Source organism: Vigna umbellata, chromosome 4 (assembly GCF_029865625.1).
Source record: "Vigna umbellata cultivar VRB3 chromosome 4, Vumbellata_1.0, whole genome shotgun sequence".
NCBI lineage: Eukaryota > Viridiplantae > Streptophyta > Magnoliopsida > Fabales > Fabaceae > Vigna > Vigna umbellata.
In genome coordinates, this window is record NC_142168.1 from 46,507,673 (window position 1) to 46,517,861 (window position 10,189).

Genomic DNA, 10,189 nt, shown 5'->3' on the forward strand with positions numbered 1-10,189 from the left:
TCATTCCAACATTGTCTTTCCCCAATTCACACACTCTACCAATTCTCAGAAACTCTTCAGAGCCAAACCATGGCTGCCAACACATTGATGAGTTCTGCTATCACAGCTTTCCCTTCTCTCCTTTCTTCCTCAAAATCAAGGTTTGCCTCAGCAGTCCCCATTTCCAGCTTTGGCACCAATGTCTCTTCTAGGTTTTCCATGACTGCTGATTGGATGCCTGGCCAGCCTAGACCCCCTTACCTTGATGGTTCAGCACCAGGGTATGTCTCAGAATCTCCTCTTTTTGTTTAGTACAATAATCTTAACTTTAAAAGTTTTATGTCGTAAAAATGTTATCTTGTTGTTGAACTATACTTTTTTACTCTGAAACTTTACATGAACATGGTTCAGTTTCTCAAAGTTTAGAAAAAATTGTCTTTTATATTCGAAAAATACAGGATTTTCTTTCACTATTACTCAGAACTGAAACATCAAATTTAAAGAATTAAAACAGTTTTTTAGAATTGTGACACTGCAGTTACTTTTTTTTCAGAAATAATTTTGCATTTAGTGTACATGGGACTTTGTGTTCAGACACTCATCTAAACTATACGAACTCCTAAAGAAGTAACTCTTAATTAAATTGTATTTATCTATTGATCTTTACAAATTAAAAGTGGTATATTTTTATGTAAAACGCTTACAAGTGCATTGATTTTATTAAATTTAAAAATTGAAAGTAAGAAAATTAAAGGCAGATCGGTGAAAAAAATCACTTTGGTGTGCCAATAACAGTATATTAGTGATTTTGAATGCTTTGCTGGTTTTGTTTTGATGTTGATCTGTGCATAATACACGTTATATGCTCTTTGTTTTGTTTTAGTGACTTTGGATTCGACCCTCTTCGTCTCGGTGAAGTGCCAGAGAATCTTGAGAGGTTCAAAGAATCAGAACTCATTCACTGCAGATGGGCCATGCTTGCTGTTGTAAGTTTCACTTTTGAAATAACAGTTTTGTTTTCTTTGTTGTAATATACTACCAGAAACATGCATTTAGTCTTGTATAATTGCTTACTATCCTAAATGTTTTACAAGTAGTTCACTCAAATGAGGATATATATAACTAGATGAGTAAATAATACATTTACTTATACTTTCGTTGAAATTCAAAACATTATGTTTGCTAACTTGACTGACTGACTGGATAATTTGTTTTGCATGCCTATTAAGCACTACCTAACTACCATAAACCTCTGATTATAGTTTCTTGCATTTTGGTGTTGGAAAAAAAATGTCAAATGGCACATTTATATATTCAAACCTTCATATCACTTGAAAAGAGTTTGTGTATCAGATATTTCAATAGAAAAGAAAAAAGAATTTTAGTTTGCTGAAATTTCTTATATATTGGTGCAGCCAGGGATTTTGGTTCCGGAGGCATTGGGCTTAGGAAACTGGGTAAAGGCTCAGGAATGGGCTGCAGTTCCTGGTGGCCAAGCCACCTACCTAGGAAACCCAGTTCCATGGGGCACACTACCTACCATTCTGGTCATTGAATTCCTTGCTATTTCCTTTGTGGAGCACCAAAGGAGCATGGAGAAAGACCCAGAGAAGAAGAAATACCCTGGTGGTGCTTTTGATCCTTTGGGATACTCCAAGGACCCTAAAGCATTCCATGAATACAAAGTCAAAGAACTTAAGAATGGTGAGAACCGTAAGCCGTATCATAACATATCAATTATTTGATCTTACTAAGGTTTCTTAAGCATATATATATATGATATGTGTTGATAACCATTTAGAGGTTGAAGATAACTCCTAAAAGAATCTTATTATCCTTAACAATTAGTCCTTGAGATACACTGGTTTAAAAGAACATCTTTTGTTGTTACATATAACATTGGCCTAATTTGTTATATGTCCAATGTTTTAGGACGTCTTGCTTTGTTGGCTTTTGTGGGATTCTGTGTTCAACAATCAGCTTATCCTGGAACTGGACCTTTGGAGAACTTGGCTACTCACTTGGCTGACCCATGGCACAACAACATCGGAAACATCATTATTCCACAATCGGTTTTGCCTTGAAAAATCCACTATTTGTTTTAGTAGCTACTTGTATAACAATTTGTAATCAATCAGATATGGCTATGTTGGTATCCCTGTGCAGTAATTATACTTCCAATAACTAATGTTTCGAATCTCATATTTTGACAACTCAGAGTGAAACAAAAGAACATCCAAGTCAAGTTGGTAATTTGCATTACGTTTATGTCCAACAATGCATAAAATATGCTTCAAACTAAGCTATAGCATGTGTGGAAACATGTTGAGAATAGAAAGAAAATCAATTTAGGATGGAAAAGTTATAACTATTAGTTTCCGAAAATCAGAGGAAAAATCACATTCTGAAACAATAAAACTAAAGTAGAATGATTTCTAACAGTATGTTTTACAATATCGACTTTTCATAACCTTTTCAATGTTCGAAAAATTGTCAAAAACTTTAGATATGTATTTCCAACCATATGGGTTTCTTCAATGGATTTATATAAGTGGATTTAAAATTAATATATATATATATATATATATATATATATATAGGGTTAAATATGTTTTTAGTCCCTAAACTATTGACCGTTTCTGGTTTTCGTCCCTCTTCCAAAGTAAGGTACAATTTAGTCCTCAATCTTTAAAAAACGTTCGTTTTAGTCGAAAAAACGAACGTTTTGAGGACTAAAACGAAGACTAAAAACAAAATTTTGAGGACTAAAACGAACGTTTTTCTAAAGAATGAGGACCAAATTGTACCTTACTTTGGAAGAGGGACGAAAACCAGAAACGGCCAATAGTTTAGGGACTAAAAACATATTTAACCCATATATATATATATATATATATATATATATATATATATATATATATATATATATATTGTTAAGAAAAAGTCCAATATTTGTGATTTTAAGTGAACACAATTAAGCTCGGAAGATGGACTCCACATACTTTCTCCTTATTGCATGCGTCAAGTGAGTTTTCTTACATTTTTTTCTACTTGTCCTTCACGAAATATTGATGGTGTGCTTGCATTAAATAATAATTGATGTTGTAAAAATGTGCGTAAATTATTTATCTCGATGAGTGTATTATTTATAAGATAATTCTGGATTTGTGGACTCTTACCTATAGGGTCAATGCAAGAAACTGAGTCATTTCAAGTCTGAGTATCCTCACTGAGAAAAGACAAAGAGAAAACCTGGCTTTCCCAAACAAGGCAAGAAAAAGGCGTTGATGAGTACGTGTATATAAGGAGTGATTAAAAATAAATTAGTCGTGTTGACTAGGTGTACTAAGCGTGGTGAGAATACTTGTAAACTTTGAGAGGTAAAACTTGTGTAATCTTTTTGAAGATTAGTTGAACCCCTTAAGAGTTCTTAAGGGAGAACTGAACATAGCTCAGGTTGAGTGAACTAGTATAGAATTGGTGCTTTATTACTTTGCTATTTGAAACATTTTCCATATGCCCACTTCATAAAAACCAGCGTCTAAATATCTTAATAAAATTATATGTCTTCTACAAACCATTAGACGTTGCTTTGCAATAGAATTTTAAAAACACCATTCACCCCCTTCTAGTGTTTTCCTATGATTTCATCTTACAATTTGGAAAGAACCATAAATCATGTTCCAAGGATTTGGTAAGGAGGTTATCCCAGTACACACCCATGAATGTTGCTCCCGCAAAGATCCTGGAAGAAGCTCTTGGTGTATATTTGTTATCCCCACCCTGAAAGAAGGCAACTCCGCAAAACGCTGATAGAAATAGGCATTACCTTTACTATCGCATTCTTGGTCACATCATCAGAATTTCTAGGATTGGTTCCACAATAATTTCGATATAGATTCTTAAATTAAATTAAAATAATTTCTTTTTTTTATTTTATTATTGATGAAATTTTAATTTCATAATTATATGATATTTATGAAAAGTTCTAATAAATAATTAAAAAAATTTAATTAAAAAAATTTCTTTATATTTTATTTTAGGCTTAATTACCTACTTAGTCCCCATGTTCGGAGGTAATTTGCTGTTTAGTACCCGGTTTTAAAAATGTAGGCATTTGATACCTATGTTTTGAAATTTGTATCAATTGAATCCTACCCACTTAACGCCGTTATAAATCTAACGTTTTTTCTGACTGTGTATGTGATTTGTGGACGAGCGGTTATGGACGAGCGTTCGCTTCGTTGGACGAGCGTCCTCTTCTGCCTGACTGGGCGTTCGCTTCGCTGGACGAGCGTCCTCTTCTGCCTGACTAGGCGTTCGCTTCGCTGGACGAGCGTCCTCTTCTGCCTGACTGGGCGTTCGCTTCGCTGGACGAGCGTCCTCTTCTGCCTCGCTGGACGAGCGTCCTCTTCGCTGGACGATCGTCCTCGTCGCTCGTCCACAAACGCTCGTCCACAAATCACATACACAGTCAGAAAAACGTTAGATTTATAACGGCGTTAAGTGGGTAGGATTCAATTGATACAAATTTCAAAACATAGGTATCAAATGCCTATATTTTTAAAACCGGGTACTAAACAGCAAATTACCTCCGAACATGGGGACTAAGTAGGTAATTAAGCCTTTATTTTATTATTGATGAGATTTTAATTTCAGATGATATTTATGAAAAGTTCTAATAAATAATTAAACATAATTCAATCCTCATTTTATCTTTTTTACATGTTCAGAAATATATATATATATATATATATATATATATATGTATATATATATATATGTATATATATATATATATGTATATATATATATATACATATATATATATATATATATATATATATATATACATATATATATATATATATACATATATATATATGTGTGTGTGTTTTTCGGTTGAATTGGTCCGAGGGTCGGTCGTCCTTTCTTGCTCTGTTATCTTTCGATCGTTCAATCCTCTGCGAAAACGCAATCCACTATAATAGGTTGTTGAACTGTAGAAGATACTCCGATGCTCAAGTCAAATGTCTTATTTAAAGAGGTCTTTATTTTATTAGGATAAATCAAGGTTATCTTTACCTGGACATCAATCGTATATTTATAGAGCTTGTGGCAGCCAAGCCCATTGATTAACCATCAGTACAATATATTTTTAGGCAATCAAACCCACTAATCAATTATTAATACCATATATTTGTAAAGCGTAAGGCAATATGACCCATGAATACCTGCTAATTGCCCATAAATGACGATTAACTTTGATCGGTATATTTCATATAGTACATAAGTCCCCCAAGCCCAAGAAAGCTCTTTATTGAAAGAGCTGCGCAAGGATTATTATGAGCTTGAGAGAGGTCGATCACGTTGTATTTAGGGAGTCTATTTTCGATGTGCTTTAAGTCTTCATTCCTCTCTACACCGAGTAGCGAACTAATAACAATTGATTTTATCGTTATCTGTGATCCAATTTTGATACAAAATCAACTCTTTTCGAGCTTAGAACTTGCTTAATCCTCTCTTTTATCTTAGTTTTATGAATAATTGTGTTTTGGGCTACTTTGATGTAATTTCATCTATAATACCTTTATTTTATAGCTAATAATGTGCTTGGAAGAATCTCCAACAATGTATAGAGTTGAACCAACCATAAGAAGCAAGCAGAACTGCAGAAAAAGAGAAAAGGATACAGTGCAGAAAGTCAGACTGAGGGCCCTAGGTCAGGGGCCCTGAGCGCCACCTACACCAACTACATAGAAGTTTATTTCTGGTGTGCCCATCCTGAGCGCCAGTTGCGGCTGATAATTCGCGCCTGAGGGCCCCTTTAAGGGTACTGAGCGCTAGTTGCGATTGATAATTCACGCTCGGGCGCCCTCTTCAGGAGCGCTGAGCGCCAGACACCTAGCAAGCTCGCTTGGGCGCCCCCACTAGGGGCGCTGAGCGCTGGCGGTTAGGGTTGGTTGTAGATCTGTTCTATTTAAACCTAAATTGTGAAGGATTTTGGGTCTTTGGTTCTTTGGAGGCGTAATTTCACTCAGAGGAGAGCTTGGAGGGCGACTAGGCTTTGTGGAAACACTCCCTTCTTCCTCTTTGGATTCTTCTTCTTCTTCCATGGTCATGTTGTAAGCTTTAAGGCTCTCCATGACAATGGAGAGCCAAACCCATCTTGTTGGGGAAAGCTAAAACCTTTGAATTTCATCTATTTGAACATGTTTTAAATATCTTATGCTTCTTTCATTGAATGTTAGTGATTTTCTTCTATTCTTAATGCTTGTTATGTTTTGTCCATTCATAGCTTGATGTTTGGATTTCTTTGCTATTGGGAAGTACTTAGGAACCATGATTTGGAGGATTTCACCTAAAGGAAATATTATCTAGATGAAATAATATAATAAGTTAGTGGAAAATTTAGATGAAATAAAATATAGTAAAAAAAGTAAATAGTAAAAGTTAGGCATAATACCCAATTTTGTCCCCACTTTGGTTCGGAAATCTCAAGTTAGTCCCTTTATAGAAAAGTGAGTTTAATGGATCCTTACTTGTAATTAATTGACTCTAATGAGTCCCTTCCGTTAAATAGAAGGAAACGGAGTTAGTGGACTGATGATGTGGCAGTTGTCTTTGGTGAGGTGTCAATACGCAATTGACATAGTGCTTACGTGGTGTTAGGGTTCCCCATTTTCAAATTGGGTATTATGCCTATTAAAAATTGGGGATAAAGGATTTGGGGCTCATTTGTTCGAGACTAGGGCATGTCCGAGAAAGAAGACAGAGGCAGTCAGTGATCGTTGTCGCTTCCGGAGCAGTGGTGGTTTGCGGTTGGCGACTTCTTCTTCGTTGTCAGTGGTTGTCTCTGTTTGGGGTTCGTTCTTTCGGGTTCGCTGTTTGGGGTTCGCAATGTCTTCGAATCACGGTTGTTCGTCTTGCTCATGGGGGAGCTGTCGCGGTGGTTCATCCAGAGGATTGGTTGGAAGCCAAATATGCCACTGTGGGGAGGCTGCTGTGTTGAGAGTGGCAAAAACAATTAAGAACGAGGGGAAACAATTCTGGGGCTGCCCTAACTACAAGCGGACAAGAAATGAAGAACTTCAAGGATGCAATTTCTTTAAATGGCTTAGTGAAGATTGCGTAGATGATACTGTTGGTACTATTGCAAGGCAAAGGAGGAAGATTAATAGTCTGGAGAAATGTGTTAGGGAATGTCAAAAAAGGGAGAAGATGTTAATAACAATGATATGTTTTCTGGGATTGATTAATATCATTGTTGTATGTATTTTGTTTAAAAGTCCATGATGTGTTCTGTTAGATAGTTTATGTAAGAGCACTTTGGACAAATTGTAATATGATGTTATCAAATTAAGGTGAAATTTGAATTCAAGGTTCTGAAATTATGGTTTGAATTCAAGGTTCTGTTAGATAGTTTGAATTTACAATAAAATGAGGAAGTGGCTTTTGTAATCCAAAAAGATAAATCTGTATAAGAAGTTCGTTTTTAGACAAGAAGAAGTACACTTTCAGTGTTTGTAATAGTACTTCTGTAATCCAAAAAAAGAGTTATGTAACAGGTACAACACACTTTCAGTGTTTGTAATATAATTGAAGAAGAAATTGATATGCCAAAATCTGTGAACAAAATATAAATATAAATTGAATCCAAAAAGCTGTGATCGTTGTCGCTTCCATTTGTTCAGGACGGTCGTCCTCGCTCCGCTCGTTCGGTCCCTGAGCTCCCACTCGCTTAGGACGGTCGTCCTCGCCCCTTGTTGCCTCCACTTGCTCAGGACGCTCGTCCATGCTCCGCTCGCTCAGGACGCTCGTCCTTTCCCATCGTTGCCCCGCTCGCTCGGGACTCTCGTCCTCGCTCCGCTCGCTGATGACGCTCGTCCTCGCCCCTCGTTGCCCCGCTCGCTCGGCTCCCACTTGCTTAGGACGTTCGTCCTCGTTCCTCCTTATCTCTACTTGGTCAAAACGCTCGTCCGCTACCGTATGGTTCCCTTCTCGCTCAGGACGCTCGTCCTTCACCGTACGATTCCCTTCCCTATCCCTCCTATATCTTCTTCTCTCATACACTCGCCAGGTCGTAACAGCAAAGGTCCAAACAGCATGCATAATTACATCATAATGAAAACAAAAGCTGTCATAATTACATCATAATGAAACCAAGTAGATGTCTGTCATTACAAAATACATGTCTGTGATTACAAAATACCCATCACTTAAGCTAAACATACTGTCAGTTTTAAACATACATGTCTGTGATTACAAAATTCCTAAATCAGTTTTAAACTTGTGTTGTAGATGCCTGAGTAAGTTGACTTGGTCCAGTAATTGGCTGACTTTGTTGAGCTTGGGTTGCAGGTTGCTCACTTGATTGATATTCAGTTTGGTTTGCTGGAGGAGCTTGTGGACAAGTATTTCTTTTATGACCAACCTGTCTACATATGGAACATCTCTTACGAGTTCCATTTTGCTTCAGTTGTGTGTCATCCTTCTTTAGCTCCCAAGCCTCTAGCCTTCTCTTCTTCTTTGGTCTACCAGGCAAGACTCTTTTAGTTGGAGGCAACACATCAGGCTGAGAAGTTGTTTCCCATAGCTGAGGACCATTGACAGGGTAGATGATTGGAATGTATGTTTCTTGGTAGGTTGACTTTGTAAACCAATGTGGCACGTAGTCTTCTCCATTGATGTTGATAAATGTCATGGCAGCTAGTGCATGACAGCATGGGATAGCTGTTAAAGTCCACTTTCTGCAACTGCATTCCAGTTTATCAATGTCAACGACATACTTGTCACTCATCATTGAAATGTGTCTGACCTCAAAAATTTTCTCTCCAGACCAACTGCAAATTTTTAAAAGAGAAATCAGTGTTTAAAAGAGAAATCAGTGAAATGGTAATGTGCAGTGAAATCAATGACATCAGTGTTTAAAAGAGAAATCAGAGAAATCAGTGAAATCAACATACCTAGGTATCCAGTATTTTGTCAGGTGCAGTTCCTTGTCAAATCTTTTCTTAATCTTTGGACAAATACTACCTTCATATGTGGATATTTTGTTTCTATTTGTTGCCCATCTCTTCATGAGGTACAGACGAATGTCTTCCATCATTGTGATGATGGGCTTACCTCTTGCATGTAAAATTACACTATTAAATGCTTCAGACATGTTATTCACTAAGGTGTCACAAACAGCATTACTTGTAAACCTTGACCGTGACCAAAATCTACTTACACAAATAACAAGTGCAAAATATCAGCTATGAAAACAAACAACAATTAATAGGAGCAATGAATTTTAAAGGCATGTGGATTGGCATACCTTGGTGGGATGGCTAATAAGTATTTAAAGGCGTCTGGATTCACCCCTTTAATTTCTCTCATCACTGCTTCCCATGTTTGAGGGTGTGTTGATGTTGCTGCCTTCCATAGTAGACGTTTTAGAATCTGGCCAGGAAACCTCTTCCTGAAATTAGCATAGATGTGCCTCACACAAAACCTTTGCTCCACACCAGGGAGAAGTTCTTGTAAGGCTGGTAAAAGTCCCTATTCACATGAAGCTATACAAGTTAATATAAAACACATGAAGGTTTAAAACATAAAAAAAGATGGCAATGGTAATAAGTTACTAACTTTTTGTTGATCTGACATAAATGTGATGGTTGAAGAAATCTCCACACCACCAAGATCATCAATGAGAAAATGTAGAAACCAACTCCAAGTGTCCTTATTCTCCACTTCCACAACAGCATATGCCAAAGGACACATTTGGTCATTCCCATCTCTTGCTACTGCAGTTAACAACTCACCTCCAAATTTTCCTTTTAAGAAACAACCATCCAAACCTATAATCTTCCTACATGACACGAAGCTGTCCTTACAGGCCTTCAAACACACATATAGTCTCTTGAAAATTGGAGTGTCCTCACTGACCTCAACATGAACTTTCACAGTTGAACCAGGATTTGACCGAAGCAACTCATTGGCATAGTCATACACTCTTCTATATTGTTCTTTAAAATCACCTTCTATTTGTTTGGATGCCATTGATTTTGCCCTACAAGTTGTGGACCGTGAAACACCAATGTTCCACTTCTTAGAAACTTTGTTATGGAGGTTATACAGATTAATATTTGGATTGTCTTTCATAGTCTTCTCTAACCTCCCACTCAACCATTTTGAAGTCATTAGACGGATGTTAAATTCTCTACTG

General features: G+C 36.8%; 2 protein-coding genes across 2 annotated transcripts; one reads left to right on the forward strand and one right to left on the reverse strand.

The window, feature by feature from the left end:
- LHCA1 (chlorophyll a-b binding protein 6) lies at nucleotides 1-2,134 on the forward strand. Its single transcript, XM_047291832.2, has 4 exons — nucleotides 1-260; nucleotides 863-965; nucleotides 1,395-1,683; nucleotides 1,912-2,134. Exons 1-4 carry the CDS (start codon nucleotides 70-72, stop codon nucleotides 2,061-2,063), a joined length of 735 nt encoding a protein of 244 aa, XP_047147788.2. The 5' UTR covers nucleotides 1-69; the 3' UTR covers nucleotides 2,064-2,134.
- A 6,129-nt stretch (nucleotides 2,135-8,263) lies between these two features.
- Nucleotides 8,264-9,061, reverse strand: LOC148200390 (uncharacterized). The gene is made up of 2 exons (XM_088112926.1): nucleotides 8,946-9,061; nucleotides 8,264-8,822 (listed from the first exon to the last, which is right to left on the reverse strand). Exons 1-2 carry the CDS (start codon nucleotides 9,059-9,061, stop codon nucleotides 8,264-8,266), a joined length of 675 nt encoding a protein of 224 aa, XP_087969052.1.
- Nucleotides 9,062-10,189: the final 1,128 nt, after the last annotated feature.